We start from the raw sequence: 16,873 nt of genomic DNA, 5'->3' as shown, positions 1-16,873 counted from the left end.
CCGCAAATCAAGTCTTATACGCCCTGCCCTATAGATTAGTAATAGGGAGCACCCTGCTTTTGGTCGTCCATAGGAAGGAAGAGAGGGGTCAGCGAGCAGGTGTTCCCCATCTTTACCAAAGGCAAACAGCCCCCATGTTATTCAGCGTGGGGAGCCTGCATGACAAGAGCAGGCAGCAGGCATGGTGCATGGGACCAACACTTCTTTTTCTCGCCAAGCCAGCCACTTCATTCAATCAATCATATGTTCTATTCCGGGACACTGGCATTCATTACTTTTTTCTTTCTTCAATTTGGGACTTTCTGAAAAGGCCGGCTTATTACGCTGCTTACTTATCTAACGTATACGCTTACTCACTTTCTTTCAAGACAAAGAGGATAGCGCGCTTCTTACACCACCACTTCTAAGATAAGAGACCACTCTTCTACTTTGAAAGCGCTACAGCTAACCGGTTGCTTGGTACCAAGTGGTTGGTTGGCAAAGAATAAGAAGCAAAAAGCAACTAAGCTTTAGATTTGCTTTAGCTGCCGCTTTTTTTCAACACAGAGCCGGGAATAACGGCCGGCATAGAAGTCTCTTGCACGCAAGGAGATGCTGCTGCTGCTGGATGTCATGGTTCCGGGGCGCCATGATCCTTCTATCTGGAACAATCGAGGGCACTGACTGACTGCATCAATCATCGCTCAGTGAGCTATTAATTGCCGCCAATAGCGCTTCGCTTGCATGCAAGGCGGCGCGCCAGGTAGACACGCGCGGGCGAAGGAGATGCATTTTTAGTACTGGTGGTACTGGACAAGCTCTAGGGGAATAATCTCTTTCTTATTTCTTTCTGCCTTTCTTTCCCATGACGACTAGGAACGGGCAAATCAAGAATTTCACTTCGAATTCCGGACCTCAACATCCTGCTGCTCATGGTGTTTCACGATCAGTATTGGAAATGAACGGAGAAGTGGTGGAACGTGCGGAACCACATATTGGATCACTCCAGTGCGGCACGAAGCCGCTGACGCTGAGTAGGCTCCTATGCCGCTAGCTATGCCCTGCTCGGTCCCCCGGCACGGTGGAGGTTCCGTAGCGCGTCATGAGCACCGGGCAAAGGGGCGGTTGAGCAACTCAAGCGAACCGCCCTACCTTACTTTGGATAGGGATAGAAGGGAGAAGGTTGTGAAGGTGGCCTCGTTATCCACACATCTGGTCGGATGAATGGAGGACCGACCGACCTGGGTTTTCACGAGCGTTGGCGGGTCCTGGAGTGCCCGTCAAGGGCGCTAGCGCATACCCCGGGGTGATCATCACCACCTGCACCTCACATCTCGGCACAGTGGAACGTGTAACCCGCCTGCTGTCCAAGTCAACCACTTAATTTCCTGTAATTCATAGCGCCTAACAGAACGTAGCAGCAAGGGACAACCCACCCATACAGACAGCCTGCGGGGAGGATGGCACTACTGGCAAAGACCGTCTGGCGAAAACGCCGCAGGCGCGAAGCGTGGTAGGCCTGCGCCGGGGGAGCATAGGGAGGAAAGGGAGCCCGGACGGTGGAAGAGCCAGGGGAGGCCGGGTCATTTGACGGAAATGGAAGGCTTTTTCCGAGCGGCTCATTCATTCTTGGAAAAAGAGGGAGGGAGCGAGCCAATGTATCAATGAATAGATAGACGGTAGACAGACAGCGCTGCCTACACGCGAATTAGCTTCCGAGGTCGAGCAGTCTCAATTTCACTACTGGATTTGCGAATGAATGCTGGGCTGGGCCACCTCGAATGGCGTGAGCCGCATGCGGGGAGACCCGCACGTACGGTTTTCAGGGGGATCCGGCCGAAAGACCGGCCGGCGCCCACCCGACTAGAGGGACTGAGAAATTAATAGAGTACAAAACTTATCTTCAAGCTTTACCTTATTCTGATCGTTCAGAGGGCGATCGCGGAGTCACTGAATGAAGTCCTCCGTTTCTTTCGGAGGTGCTGACCCGCAGCGAGGCAGATATTACTAAGTGACATATTTGATATGGCGACGACAACAGCATGTCGTAGAAGGAGATAACAGGTGGAGCCAACGACCCACTAAGACTCACGTATCTACAACTACATCCCCGAGCGGCAGTCAAACGGAGGCGTGAATGCAAGATGCCAGCGGAATGATCGGCCGGACAGAGGCTAGGGCTGCTTCCTTCCCACCGCGTCCTTCCTTGTGTGTCGGAGATATAAAGCGAGTGCACCGGAAAAGAACGGGAACTGAGTCGATCTATTCCATGGCGAAGCATCCGAAGCATAACTGCACACTCACACGATCTTTGCCGAGAGATAGGAGCATTCGGTGGAACCGGTGAACTACACTTGCTTCTTGATAGATGTGTGGGACAGAGGGCTCGTGGTACCTGCTGCCCACCCTTCCTCCGCTTTGATAACCGTGTGAACGGAGAGTGGGCAGAGGCAAAAGGGAAGGAGGTCCTCATACGGAGTCGCACACTTGAGCAGTGCGGGAGACTGGAGAATGGGTCGAGTAAACTCCCTTGGGGCCGAGAAAATCACAGACGAAGTCTTTTTTTAACAAAATTTCTTTTTTTTTATTAGTGATTGGAAAGGTTGGTATGTTATAAACAAAGGAAGGCAGAGGTAAGTACTTCGAATGGCGAAGAGAGGCGGCTCGGTAGGGAAGGAATGGTCAATCGTCAAGTCAAGGATGACTTCTTTGTTGGCGAAACGATGGGGGGGGAGAAACCACGCCAGTGATTCTCTGAGCCGGTCTTGATTTCCAACGCCTCGGGAAACTGGTCGAGATAGATGACAGCACCTTTTTCTCTTCTTCCTTACCGGGAAGGCGCACTTCTCTTCTTCTTCTGGCCTTCACCTCCCGCCCGGCCCGGAAATAGAACCCAGCCCCCCTTCTGATCCATTCATTTCTGCAAGCAGGCGGGATCCAGAGCTAAGCCCCCTCCTATTCGAGGCCGGGTGGCCTCGCCCAACCTTCCTTTTGCTCTTCCTTCGGTTTGGCTCCACGAACGCGCCACCTAGGAGCCCCACTCATATTCAAAAGGCGCTACTTCAATTCAAGCGCAAGTCCCCCACTTTGACTATAAGAAGCAAAGTACCAAAGTGGTTGCGGGAACGAACTTCGTTTCGTTTCCGGGTTTATGGATGGATTCAGTCAGCCTCACTCCTTCCTTTTGAAAAGTGACGCTTTGCGTCTTCGCTTCCGAGGGTTAGGGTCAAGGGCCGTTTCGAGCAAGCTTTCGCTTTTTCTCCCGGCTTTCAACAACTTTCGCCGCTTTAGCTTCCAAAGGCGACCCTATGACGTTTCCGTCATTGAAGTAGCCTTTCGTCGCCCTACCCTAAGAAAGAAGTCACTATCAAACTGCTTGCCCTACTGAAGTACCAAAGGTGCGCTCCGCCCGGAAACTCTTAATATGTTTGCTACTGAAAGAAGTAGGGCTCCTATTGAAACGCTTTCCCTCCCTCAAAAGGCGCCCAGCTTTCAAGACGATTATAAAAAAAAGTTACGCTGCCATTTTTCCAATATCATTGAATAGCATGGCCCGGGGCTAAGGTCACTCCAGTGGGAGAGCCGTGTTATGGGTGACCTTATTGCACGGTTCAGAGAGCACTTGTGTATGTGATGCAAGTGAACGTGTACGAAAAAGCTGTCGTAAAGTTTCGTTGTTCGTTCCGTCGTCGACCCTATCTATGTTTCTACGATGGCCCAAGAACACGCTCATTCTTCAGCCGTAGAGAGACTTTTGAATTTCGAGGTACCATTACGAGCTCAATATATACGAGTGTTATTCCGTGAAATAACTCGAATTTCAAATCATTCACTTGCTTCAACTACTCATGCTATGGATGTGGGAGCATCAACTCCGTTCCTTTGGGCTTTTGAGGAGCGGGAGAAATTGTTGGAATTCTATGAAAGAGTCCCGGGAGCCAGGATGCATGCCAGTTTCATACGACCTGGTGGAGTGGCACAAGATCTGCCTCTTGGCTTATGTCGAGATATTGATTCCTCCACACAACAATTTGCTTCTCGTATCGACGAATTAGAAGAGATGTCAACCGGCAACCGTATCTGGAAACAACGATTAGTGGATATTGGTACTGTCACTGCACAGCAAGCAAAGGATTGGGGATTCAGTGGTGTAATGTTAAGAGGTCGTGCGACATGAAGACATTGATAGCAATATGGGGGAAGTTCCCATCAGGCAACAACGGTTCTGCCTGACCCTACAAAAGCATGCATATGTTGTCAGTGAAGATTTTGTGTGAAGCCTTGGAGACGACGTACCCGGGGCTAGGGTGAGCTGAGGGGGGACAGCGTAAGTGAGCGAATGTGTGTAAGCCCAGTCAAAGATTCCTATTCTAGGCGGGGCGGGCCATCCACCTTCGAATGGTGTTGGTCCGTAGGACCGTGAACGGATTCGCCTCTGGCCTCTGGGCACGTCGGAACCGCATGAGTTCACCGGGGTGGAGCACGGTCCGCCAAAATCGGCATAGGTTAGGTGCTATTGATGGAACATGGTAAGCCCATCTTTCTCCATATGGAAGTGCTGCGGGCACATAGAGATGTGGGTAGAGGAAGTCTCAAAAAGCGAAGACCGAGCTGTAGGTCACGTGACCTACACCGAAAAGGTGGCTGACTGGGCTTTCTCCTGGATCAAAGCAGATCAGCTCGCCGAATTCGTCGATCGAATCGGGCGCCCCGGAACGTCGAATGAAAATAGGTGGCCGGGTTCTCTTTAAACAACCCTCTTTATATGATAGGCCCGGCCCCCTTCCCCCTATCCCTCCCTTATGTTTAGGAGCGGGATCTGCCCAAGAACGACCTGTGGTGGTACGGAAGGCACGGACTCCGCGAGCGTCCCGCACCCTCAGAGAAAGAAACTCCTCAACCATCACAAGAAAAAAAGTATGACGCTCTGTGTCTGACTCTATTGGTCATAGTTCCTTGCTGTTGCGGCCGGTGCTCGTTTGCGCGCGCGTGAACCACCCAATTAAGGAAAGATGCCTCTCGGGGCATCTGAGAATGATTCGAGCCGTATGAAGGGAAACTCCCACGTACAGTTTGTTTTGGGGGGGAAGGAGCCCGACAGGGTCCCCCCACTGACTTGGCCCGGGCCTAAGTGAAAGTGAAGTGGTGGGCCTACCCATCCCAACCTGGGGTATGCTGGGATTCGCGAAGAGCAGCACCTTACGATGTTCATGACCAATCGGATCCTGACGTACCAGTAGGTACCAGAGGAGATCGCTATGATCGTTACTGTATCCGTATCGAAGAGATGCGACAAAGTGTTCGGATCATTGTGCAATGTCCTAATCAAATGCCTAGTGGCATGATCAAAGCCGATGATCGTAAGCTATGTCCTCCATCACGATGTCGAATGAAACTATCCATGGAATCGTGCGCCGTGTGAAACGTAGATCATCGCCGTTCTTAACCGAGACTCAGGTTAAGCTCCGTCTCGGAACCGTCGTGGGGTTAGGAGTAAAGCATCCCGAGGTTGGCGCATCTCGTTGGGCGTGGAGAAGCATTGGGAACCCCAATATCTTTCTTCGGAGCAGTTTCTTTTCCCGTCCCCTCGCCCCGGCATAGCGCTTCGCTTCCGGTTCTTCGGAAGAATCAACTGACTTCTCCCTTCTTCATTGATCTGGGGGAAAGGGAACCGTCTACCAGTTGGGAAGCTAGACATCAAGGTTGTGGCTTGATGAGGATAACTAAGCTGACACGCCGGAGTTGGCTGCTGGCACAACAGGGTGGTGCCTTACCGCACCGTAGGCGCACGCGCGGTAGCGTTCGTGGTGGTGCTTCAGGATTCCAATGTACTGCGTCCAAGATCAGAACGAGCTTGCCGGCGGACCACTGCCGTCCCATTCTTTAGTGAGCTGGAGCGCAGCCATCTTATCCACTGAACTAGCGTCAAGCTATCGCTTCGGGTCGAAGCACTAAAAGAAAAGGACCGGGAAACGCGGCGGCATAGGAACCACGGGAACCCAGGAGGGAGAAAGACGATGTACGGGATACGGGATCCTCGTAGTAGGCTGGACCAAAATCCAGCCGAGAGAGGGCAGCCTTTAGAAGCAACAGGTTGGGAAACCAAGAGAACGCTTCGCGTTTTCTTATCTTCTTCCCGTAGGAGTAGCACAAAAAGAGGGAGACGCATTATTGACCCCATGAGAAACCACTAACACCTTCCTCGTTGGGGCTCCGCGCACTGGGAAAAGGCTTCCGCGACGGGAAACCGGCCACTAGTTACGAAGTGATAAGGTATCGAGAGGTCCCTCACAGTCAGGTGCGATGCAATTGCCCCCTATTAGTAAAGTACCCCTCTTCCTATTTAGGGGGTTGAGGCGAGAAATGGCTTGATGAACCGTTCCGTTCGCCACGCACCGGCCCCATTCACTTGCAACTCGTAGAGGCTGTAAGTACACAGTGCCCCACAACTATCAAAGTAACGTGGGGTTGAAACACGAGAGTGCCTACCTCCGAGCCGAGAGTGCCCGCCCTTTCTGTCAAGTAGGCTACTTTTTCCGGAACGCAGTCCGGAATAACCGTGACCGTGTATATAAATATCTTCGATGCTGTCATTTCGAAATGTCCGCTTCAACCGCTGTTTCACCTCCCAAAAAGCTAAGTTGGCTTGACGAGCGCAGATGAAGAAGCGGGAGCAAGAAAACCAATAATCTCTTTCTTGTCCTTCTATTTAAGTTAAGGGGCAAAGAGAAGCGCTTTCGCTACTGAGAAAGCGAACGGTCAGCGCGAGGGTTCGACGACTTAGCCGAGCGTTAGCGAAGCGGAACGAAGCGCTTCTATAGATAGGAGCGTCCTTTATGCTGAGCCTCGGTAGCAAAGCACTTAAGATGAAGCGTCGGTAGCAAAGCTGACAACGCAACGCGTTAGCGAAGCGTCATTCTCATAGCGAGGCGCTTCGAGTTAGCGAAGCGCTGTAGTAGCGCCGAAGCCTATGTGCTATAATGCTGAACCAAGGACGCTCCGCCTTATCCATAGAAGCAGTCAACTTCATTCTGAACGAATGGGATCCTTGGTGGGTAATGGCTCAATCTATAGATAGAAAGCCCTATGATGGGAAACTACCACGTTAGGTTTGGAGAGAGATGGGACCAGTTATAGTTTAGGGGGAGCAGATGCAAGCTTTTTCTTTCCATAGCCGGCCAAATGACTACAGGATCATCGGTCTACTCTACCTCAATTCACCATTTCGAACCTTATACAGAAGGTTTTTCCGTACCAGCTCCTTCTACCTATACCGCAGTTGAAGCACCTAAAGGAGAATTTGGTGTCTTTCTTGTCAGTAATGGAAGCAATCGTCCCTACCGTCGTAAAATAAGAGCACCTGGCTCTGCCCATTCACAAGGACTCGATTCTATGTCCAAACATCACATGCCAGCAGATGTAGTCACCATCATAGGTACTCAAGATATTGTGTCTGGAGAGGTAGATAGATAGGACTACGTCTTGCTCGATCAGGACCCTAGCTTTATTGCGAGCCAAAAGACCCATATGACTTTCCGAAGCAGCTCGTTCAGTCTCCGTCTCAGTCGAAGGAGAAGTCTAAGTCACCTTTCTTTGACGTTCTTTCTGGAACCCCAAAAAAAGACCTAGTTCACTCGCCCATGGCTGAATGGTTAAAGCGCCCAACTCATAATTGGCAAATTCGTAGGTTCAATTCCTACTGGATGCACGCCAATGGGAACGTTCAATAAGTCTATTGGAATTGGCTCTCTATCAATGGAATATACTATGGATCGCGGGGTGGGGAAGAGGAATCGACGAAGAATCCAGGAAAGAGCAGCGAAGGAACGTGACGAGCAAATTATCGTCTCGAGATGTTAGAAGGTGCAAAATCAATGGGTGGTGCCGATTTTTTCGGTATTGGAAATGTCCTCAGTTCCTCGATTCATTCCGTAGCGCGAAGTCCATCCTTGGAAATACTGCTAACTCTCGGTTTGGTCCTACTTCTTCTTTTTGTTTTCGTATCACGGATGTTGGTTCGCGCTTTATGGAGGTCGGCTTGGACTTACCTTATGGAAACGCAAGACCAACGGATTGGTGCCGACGGCACCCCGGCTCCACGCGGGCCCGCCGCCCCCGGCCTTCCTAACGACGATAATGATGCTCAAAAGGAGAAACTACGAAAGCAAATTCGTAAGGCTGACGCCCTACTCCTAAAAAAATTTTGCAAACATTATTGTGGGGGTATGGGCTTCTTTCTGCGGCAAATACTGCGCAAGAGGCAGAGAAAGCTTCGACTTTCTCGGATCTGCGGATGAAATGGCCCAGAATTTTGAGTATCAGTCCCCGGAAGCCGATGTCAACGCTCTCCGAAATCTCTTAAATGCTATCAAGAGAGAGAGTCAACCCGAGCGGTGGGGGGACGACATGAACGAGCGCTTCCTCTTCGACTTGGTCCGAAGACCAATCGAAAAATCGTCGTAGGGGGGTAGTGGGGCGGCCCTGGTCAATCAAGTCACCGCCATTGACCAGGGGAAGGGGAGAGGTGAGGTGGGCCCCCTCAATTTGATGTCCGGCCTGGCCGGCGTCGAGAAAGATTTGACATTCCGTAAGTAACTCTGTGATTTTGAAAACGGGGGAAATGAAAGCAGAATTCGTTATCTCTCCTCCCTCCCACATGTTCAATCTTTTTTTAGCGGTTTCCCCAGAGATCTTTATCATTAACGCAACCTTCATTTTGCTCATTCATGGAGTTGTATTTAGTACCTCTAAGAAAGATGATTATCCACCGTTAGTCAGTAATGTGGGTTGGCTTGGATTACTTAGTGTTGCGCGCCTAGGAGGGCAGCGCGCTTGGGATGCGGAGGAGCTATTATCGCCCAGCTCCCTAACCTAATGCGGCCGGACCGCAGGGAACCGTAGCATGGGGGGACGTCCTAATCCTTTTGCCGCCGCAAGGCTGGCTAATCGTACGCAGCAGGAGCAAGGGAACTCCCCTGGTTCTGGAAGGCACATGAGTCCGAACGCTATTATGAATGTGCGACCGACACTACACTACGTAGGTACCTGTGCAGGTGAGGCGTCGGTCGGTCCTAGAAACGGCGGCAGCGGCGCGAGGAGTTAACGACCGGACGTGCTGCAACCTAGGGATCACCAGGCAGCTCTTTCGCTCTATAGGGATATCGGGGGGGCATAGCACAATTCTTCTTGGAGGAAGGTTGGTTTGCCCAGGTGACTGATCCTGCCATAATGTACTCCTACCTATTCTATTGCACCGGCAACCGAAGTCGAACATACATACGACGATCTTCATGCGTGAAGGGACGGGAGGAAAGAAAGGGCGGTAGATGATAATGCGAAAGGGCACCGCGTCTGGACGGGCGGGCTGAATAGATGAGCGAAAGGTGCCATGGAGTGGGGAATATCCCGAGTATAAAGTTAGACAACTAAATGCACCTCGAGGTGCAGCCGAGGAACTGGGGGACCTTCTCGAGCACAGGATAGGCAATTGAGAGATAGAGTTAGCCTATTCGTTATGGGGAATCAATGCTCCGGACCGAATAGAGCTTACCTCCGTAAGCTTTCTTTTCTCCGGCGCATATTAGCTTAGCTGCGCTCAATAGGCCCTGGTTGGTTTGGCTTCCTCTCTTAGGCCACTTTCCTTACCTTTCCCCCGCAACACTCCCACTCCAAGCTACGCCTGCTGAGCAAGATGCATTGCTCTTTCCTCTTCTGTGGACGCACCTCCGCCTCACTATGACCCGGGACGGGAAGAGAAAGACTTTTCTTTTTCCGGCGGGCTTGATCGAGTAAAGCCAAAGACGCCCCAAGACAAGGTACAACTGTTGGGAAGGGGACATGATCAATAGAACCTGGCTGGATCCGGGCTGGGATAGTGGCGCCCATTCCTAAGCAGTTCTGAAAAGGTTCGCTCATGCTGGAGGGAGCATCCCACTTAGTGATCGGTCCGCTAGTTCACGCAAATCCGAAGAAGTTATCACGGACGAGCCACATGCAGGGAAACTTGCACGTGTGGTTCTGGCCGGGCTTTCCTTCGGTATCTAATAACCTTGCTTCTGCTCGCCGCTGGCGCACCTCTCCTAACTATTGCCCATTTATTCCGGAATAATCTTTTTAGGAGGGACAATTCTACATATTTCTGCCAAATCCTTCCATTATTAAGTACGGCTGGTACCATTTCGATGTGTTTCGATTCTTTCGAACAAGAGAGGTTTGATGCTTCTGAATCCATTGTATTAATTCCACTTCCTACTCGCAGTATGCTCTTAATGATCCCGGCTCATGATTCAATTGCCATGTATTTAGCTATTGAGCCTCAAAGTTTATGTTTTTATGTGATCGCAGCATCAAAAAGAAAGTCTGAATTTTCCACGGAAGCCGGCTCAAAATATTTGATCTTAGGTGCATTTCCCTCTGGAATATTATTGTTCGGGTGCGACCGGACTACTACCGAAAAATTTTTTGAAACTTCTTTATAGACTTGTAGAGACCCTCTATGTAGTTGTCTATCTAGGGCAATCGATCTACTTTCCCCATAGCCCTGAGGCTGTGTCTCGATCTCCTACGTGCGAAAGATAAGATACGGGAGACGGGGTCCTATGGGGATTCCCCTTGGTCTAATTCCACGACGGAGAGTCGGCGTGGCCTAAAGTGAAGATTGGGGGGAGTAGAGCGAAATCCCCGTCTGGGGTATTCCGAAGGTGTAACCTAGGCAACGAAAAAGGGGCCCGATACTTCAACTAGAGGAGCGACCTGTTGGTTCACCAAACCCCGACCCAGCGTCACACGTTCTCCAGGTCCGAAGGGATCCAGTGCCCAACTACCGACTCCTCCCGGAATTGCGTTATCGGAGCCGAGCCAGGAATAGCCGTTAGTGGACACCTACCACTTTTCACCGGTTAGAGAGGCCCTCTTTAATACATTAAGAAAATATGTTCACAGGGGCCAGAAAGACTCGGTCATAGGAACTTAGACCACCTACGCGCTGGTAAACGAAAACCACCTCGACCGGATCTACCGAACGAATCAGGCCGCCCCGTCGAAAGAATTAACACGCCAAAAGGGCCACCAGCTTTCCCCCCCAAAAAGGGGAGATCCGCAGCTTACTGCTCACGGAAACATCCGACCTTATGGTCAAGTCGTCCGCGTATCTTTCTGATCTCCTTCTATTCATCAAATTTTTGGCTTTGCCCAAGGTTGATGGTGTTGGCTAAAAAGGGGAAGAGAGGAATTGATTAAGTTCAAAAAATCGGTTAGGAATCGTACCGCTTCTTTGAACCATTTGCTATCGACCCCATTCCTCTTCATCTCGTCTATACTATTTCAAACAAATAGAAAATCGGGGTCATGTGAGTCGCCATTTACCCAATTGGAGATGTCCCCCCATGTTTACCACCCGTCGGGTAGAAAAGGGACCTCTCCTGAACATAAGGAGGTTAACACACGTGTGATTTCCACATCCACGAGGATCCATATGGAAGGGCGGCGCCTCAGTAATGTCGGCATATATGGAGTCCCTCCTCTCTTCCAAAAAAAGAGGATGGCACTTTTGCCAATAAAAAAATGCATTCATTATTGGAATAAAAAAAGATGAGAGGTATCCTCTCCCGCGCAGGTATCCCCGCGAGGGCAAACAACATATATAAGAATTGTCAGCATAGTTGTCTAAAAAAATGAACTTTAAATATTCCCATTAGCTCATTTGCTTTTATTTTCTCTCCGTACAAAAAAAGAGTCCTTCCTGTACTAATATTTGTTTTCCTTTTTATAGGTTGTTGACCAAGAAATAGGTTTATATGTTGAACCGGGACGATGTTCGAAATCCAGTCTGAATCAGAGACTGTTCTGATTCAGTTTGCATCAAATTTCATCGTTGTGGTCTAATGGATTTGGCATGCTGTAGTCCTAGACCACTTGGACCAATGGTAGGGAAGGGTTAGCTAAGACGCTGCTTCGATTGGATCTAGCCTTAGTAAAGTAGAAGTTGAAAGAGATTTTACCATAAGCTGTGGTTGGAAACATCCCTCGTACCACCTCAGACTACTATCCTATGATCATTTACATGGAAGGTATGCATTCTGCTAAACCCTCTAATCGTCCCTTCAGGTGTGAAGCTGTCTGGTTCTCTCATCCGCACTTTAGAAAGATTATTTTGAATACCTGGGAAAAGGAAAGGGTTTAAGCTATATAAAAGCCTCTAACTTAGATAAAGACAATAATGTCTTCTAGTTGCGTCTGCTTATAGGATAGCGCCCGCAGGGAGTTCCTATTACAGAAGGGGATGGGACTAGGAGGCTTTGCATACAGACTAGTAACATCTCTTAGATGGCTGCCTTCTACTTACATTTACATAAGGACTCACCCTAGGAAAGGATTTGATTCATACCCAGACTAGTCCTACCTCTGCTTCTAACTTAAGGAAGTAGCTAGCCGCTGTTGCTATGCCGTGTTTGACGATTGTTGCTAGAATGAATAGCCAAATCAAGGGAATGAATAAAAGTTTTTTCCGGGTATAAAAGAGTTTTCAGTTCTGATTTATACTACGTACGAGGCATAGGATGGATAGGCACCAAAGACCAACTGCAAAAGAATAACCTAATTCTCTTAGTCAAGGTAGGGGTTCAGATCTCATCATGCCTTTTTGCATCATTTCACCAACCCTACTCACCTTCCTCCTTCTGCTCTTGCTTGCCACTCCACTACTTAATTATCATCAAGCGTAATTCGACGGAAGCTATTCGAAAACTATTGAACTCGCTCCGAAGTTTATGATTTGGCTTTTGTGTGTCACTGATTACGGTTTACGATTGGATTGCTATCTTAGAAAATGCTATAGCCATTGAGGCTAGAAAAATCCATTATAAAAGGAAGGGAAGATTACAATTTGTTTTAGAAAGAGGTACCCTTCATCAAGAAAGCTTGCATAAGAGATCCTTCTTACTGCTCTATCTAGAATGAAAATAGAAAGAGAAAAGAAAATGTTAGGCTGTGGGGCCACTAGTTGGCCAATCATCTCTTGGAGATTATATAGAGGGGTGTGCCTTGCGAGACATGAGCATTTTGTAGACCTGGAGGAAGGCTTCGCGATGAGATTTCGAGGTCTGCAAAAGACAGATCAAAAATAGAGATTATAGATTTTGGCCGGGATCCTTTTCAAATGCTGGGCCACATCATAGGTTTCTTGGATATCTCCCCTTCTTGCTTGGCGCGGGTGCATGCGCTTCTGGCATGGCTGGCGCAGCTCCTCTCAACTGAGCAGGTTGGTATATTCGACCGGATCTAGTTACATCGTTGATGGAAACAGAGGTCGAATACAGCTCAGTCAAAGGCACAGATGAAGGGAGAGCATACGGAACAGTCTCCGAAGGCGGAGCGAAGGCTCCCCCTAGTGAGAATTAGGCTTGATGAGGCGCGCTCTAGGACAAGAGACGAGAGAGAGAGCATTGATATCTGGGCAGTCCAGTGGGACGGGATAGAGCTAGCGCTTAGGTCCTCTTCTTGGCAACAAACAAGCAACCACTTCTTTCTCTTTATTCAGCTCTTATATGACTTATTTTTCCTCGTCGGATGGCTGGCACTTGACTATTTATGGGTCCCAAATGATCCATGGAGTCGGATCCAGCGAAATCAAAGAGAAAAAGCTCTTATTCTTGAATGGTAGTCTTCCGCGACAATGACATGGATGACTTTTTATGGTGGAGATGAGGCATCTTGGGGCTGTCCTCGCGAGATTGACATCAACTGCCTCTTCGACTAGCAAGCCGTCTTAAATCTGAGTTGGTGCTGGTTAGAAACTTCTTTGCCAAGATCGAAAGACGAAACAGGGCCGGCCGGCCGGAATATTATTATGCAAGTCATGAGAAAACTGTGGCTTATGATCGGGAGCCATCTCTTCTATAGGGGAAAAATCCCAACCCGAGGTAACGAAGAAGCCAACTCCATGATTTCATGCGGCTAGAAGTCGCTATTTCCCCTACTGAGAACAGCTAAGGTCCAGTGTGTTGGAAATGCAGCACAGCATAGATTATAGGACTGTGAAATGGAGCTATGGGTCCTCGCACGCCTTTTCTTCGCTATTAGAGCTACCGGTGCCATGCTCAAAATGCATATAAGACTTATCTTTGATGTGTTGGTGGGTTGTTCCCGTATGTATCAAGTTGGTGACTGATAGGTAGGAGATCTCGTATATATCTGGATAGATAGATAACTATAGGGAGTAGTGAGTGTGCATTCATTCATGTACAAAGGTTTAGGTTTTCTAGGTAGTATGGTGGTTTTCAACCCGGTGGGCTTGTCCCTGTTGCTGTTTTACAAACTCTGTACGTAGTGGTTCCTCTCCCTTTGCTGAGATCCAGGTGATTCCTGTGTCCCGGGTTCTCTATCATCATAATAGCTGTGGATGGGCGGAGTAGTTGTTTCTCGCCTGATGTCCCGAAGAGCTTTTGATTAGTAGGGGAGGTGAGCCCCGGTAGTGTTTCGAATACTGAAATAGATCTCGGTGGGCTTGGTAACTCAATAGAAATAGCTCTTTATGAAATATCTAGGTCGTTAGGCGGTTATACCTGCATGCCATAGCTTATGAGTCGACGGTTGTTCTGGGTACATTTTAATAGGTATATAAAAAGGTTCATGTTGTGGGTTTGGAGGAATGGGAAAAAATAAACCTCGTTTTTCTCATCGGAAAAAAAAAGAGTGGAAATCCTTACTCTAGGAACATGACTTTCCATGTGTGGCTTCCGGCGGCTGTTTTCTAGAGAGCTTTGTCGGCCTTTATAAGAAGTACGCGACTCCTGTCCAAAATAGTGTTCCTGCTTTAGAATGACCTATCCGGGAAAAGCACAAGTGGAAACCTCGCTCGTCTTTCCGACACTGCTTCAGTCGAGGGACGATCAATACCTGATGTAAGGTAAGGCTCTGATTCGAAAGTGTTTACAAGTTTAAAGGAAAAAATGGTTACGAACTCAATCTTCCTTCCGGATTTGAAACTCCGATTTACTCCTTGATCTAAAGTCCACAATCCCAACAAATTCTCTCTTCTTAGAAGTATAATCTTTTCACCTTTATTTCTTTCTCCCAACTGTGATACTAAAAATGGGCAACAAACTCAACGGTACGGTCCGAGCTGGTTTTTTTTTCTCTTTTTTGGGTGGAGTCCGGACAAAGCATTTTGGCCTCAACGCAATTGACTCGCTTCGCTTGCTCTTCGGTCAGAGCCTATAACTATTTAGGGCTGTCATGTGACGGCTCTTCCGTTTCTGTGGCCGATAAAGCCCTATCCTTTTGGTGGTTAAGAATCCAGGGTTATTAATAGCGGCGCGGGATCTTTATCTCAATATGGGTCTCCCACTCTTGCCCCATCGGAATGGAATCCACTCTATGAGTGTCGAGAAAAGAAAAAAAAAAAAGAGTTTTGCCTTCCAGCAAACGGAGGCTGAAAAGCCGTAGTGCGCGTACTCTTCTTCTATCAGGATCGAAATGATACCTGATCAATCACTCTTTTTGCTTTCCTCCCTTGATTACACTATACCCATATGAATGTCCTATTCCCTTCCCCGTGCCCCCAGAGGGGTAATTAAACGGATGAGCCTCTAAAGTAATAGCTGTTCGCCTTTTGTAATGGAGAGTAACGGAAAGAAGAAAAGAAGGATGGGATTGAAATGAAGACAGAAAGCAGATTGATCGACTGAATCTTTACTTCGCCTACTTCTTTCTACGTTATCTTTCTCTACGAGCCGCGTGACGTGACCCTGCCTTCTCTCTTTCGGACTTCTTTCTATCTTCTGACTTCTACGAAGTCGCACCGCCCCCTTGGCCTCTACTTCGTAGTTGTCCGTACGACGACTGCTCCTTACGTTTGAAAAGCTTGCGATTTCTGCCACTTAGCCTCCGTCCGCGTCTTTGAAGAAAGCTATCGTATCCGCGCAACTTCGTAGTAGTGGCCTCACTTAGTGAAATTGGATACTAAGTTGTTTCTTCCTTACTTAGCCAAATCTCGGCTCCTTTCCTATCGTATCACCCACTTCAATCAATCCGGCCTTCGTAACTTGGTAAATCTTAAACCAAGCCCGCGTTGTAAAGCTCTTAAGCTCTACCAGATAGTCTGACTCAATCATTCATCCGGGCCTCCCCAGACTCACTCTACCTTCCAACCATGAAACCATTCGAGCCGACGATGAAAGTCATCTTTTCCGTGCACGTATTTAACAATATAATAGATAAGTAAAGATTGTGAATACCGGCACCGTACTTCAAGTAGGCGACGGCATTGCTCGTATTCATGGTCTTGATGAAGTAATGGCAGGTGAATTAGTAGAATTTGAAGAGGGTACAATAGGCATTGCTCTGAATTTTGAATCAAATAATGTTGGCGTTGTATTAATGGGTGATGGTTTGATGATATAAGAGGGAAGTTCTGTAAAAGCAACAGGAAGAATTGCTCAGATACCTGTGAGTGAGGCTTATTTGGGTCGTGTTATAAATGCTCTGGCTAAACCTATTGATGGGAGAGGTGAAATTTCAGCTTCTGAATCTCGGTTAATTGAATCTCCTGCCCCAGGTATTCTTTCGAGACGTTCCGTGTATATTATATGAGCCTCTTCAAACGGGGCTTATTGCTATTGATTCGATGATCCCTATAGGATAGGACGCGGTCAGCGAGAATTCATTATTGGGGACAGACAGACCGGCAAAACAGCAGTAGCCACAGATACGATTCTTAACCAAAAAGGGCAAAATGTCATACATGTTTATGTAGCTATTGGTCAAAAAGCATCTTCTGTGGCTCAGGTAGTGACTACTTTCCAGGAACGAGGAGCGATGGAATACACTATTGTGGTAGCCGAAACGGCGGATTCACCTGCTACATTACAATACCTCGCTCCTTATACAGGAGCGG

The 16,873-nt window shown here is 48.5% G+C and overlaps 3 protein-coding genes and 1 non-coding gene across 4 annotated transcripts.

Annotated features, from left to right (window-relative positions):
* Positions 1 to 844: 844 nt before the first annotated feature.
* Positions 845 to 7,452, top strand: nad7 (NADH dehydrogenase subunit 7). The gene is made up of 5 exons: positions 845 to 988; positions 1,845 to 1,913; positions 3,680 to 4,144; positions 5,144 to 5,389; positions 7,192 to 7,452. Exons 1-5 carry the CDS (start codon positions 845 to 847, stop codon positions 7,450 to 7,452), a joined length of 1,185 nt encoding a protein of 394 aa, YP_005090366.1.
* Positions 1,895 to 2,452, bottom strand: orf186. Its single transcript has one exon. The coding sequence runs from the start codon at positions 2,450 to 2,452 to the stop codon at positions 1,895 to 1,897; it is 558 nt and encodes a 185-aa protein (YP_005090367.1).
* A 161-nt stretch (positions 7,453 to 7,613) lies between the features above and the next one.
* On the top strand, positions 7,614 to 7,687 carry KEH32_t02. The gene has a single exon. It is a non-coding gene; the product is annotated as a tRNA-Met (tRNA).
* A 948-nt stretch (positions 7,688 to 8,635) lies between these two features.
* nad2 (NADH dehydrogenase subunit 2) lies at positions 8,636 to 10,418 on the top strand (one part of a trans-spliced gene, as the record gives it). Coding sequence (YP_005090358.1) covers positions 8,636 to 8,788; positions 10,023 to 10,418 — 549 coding nt within the window.
* Between the last annotated feature and the right edge of the window lie 6,455 nt (positions 10,419 to 16,873).

The sequence above is a fragment of the mitochondrial genome of Phoenix dactylifera (assembly GCF_009389715.1).
Source record: "Phoenix dactylifera mitochondrion, complete genome".
NCBI lineage: Eukaryota > Viridiplantae > Streptophyta > Magnoliopsida > Arecales > Arecaceae > Phoenix > Phoenix dactylifera.
The sequence above is the reverse complement of the archived record's forward strand: the minus strand, read 5'-3'. Positions and strand labels throughout refer to the sequence as shown.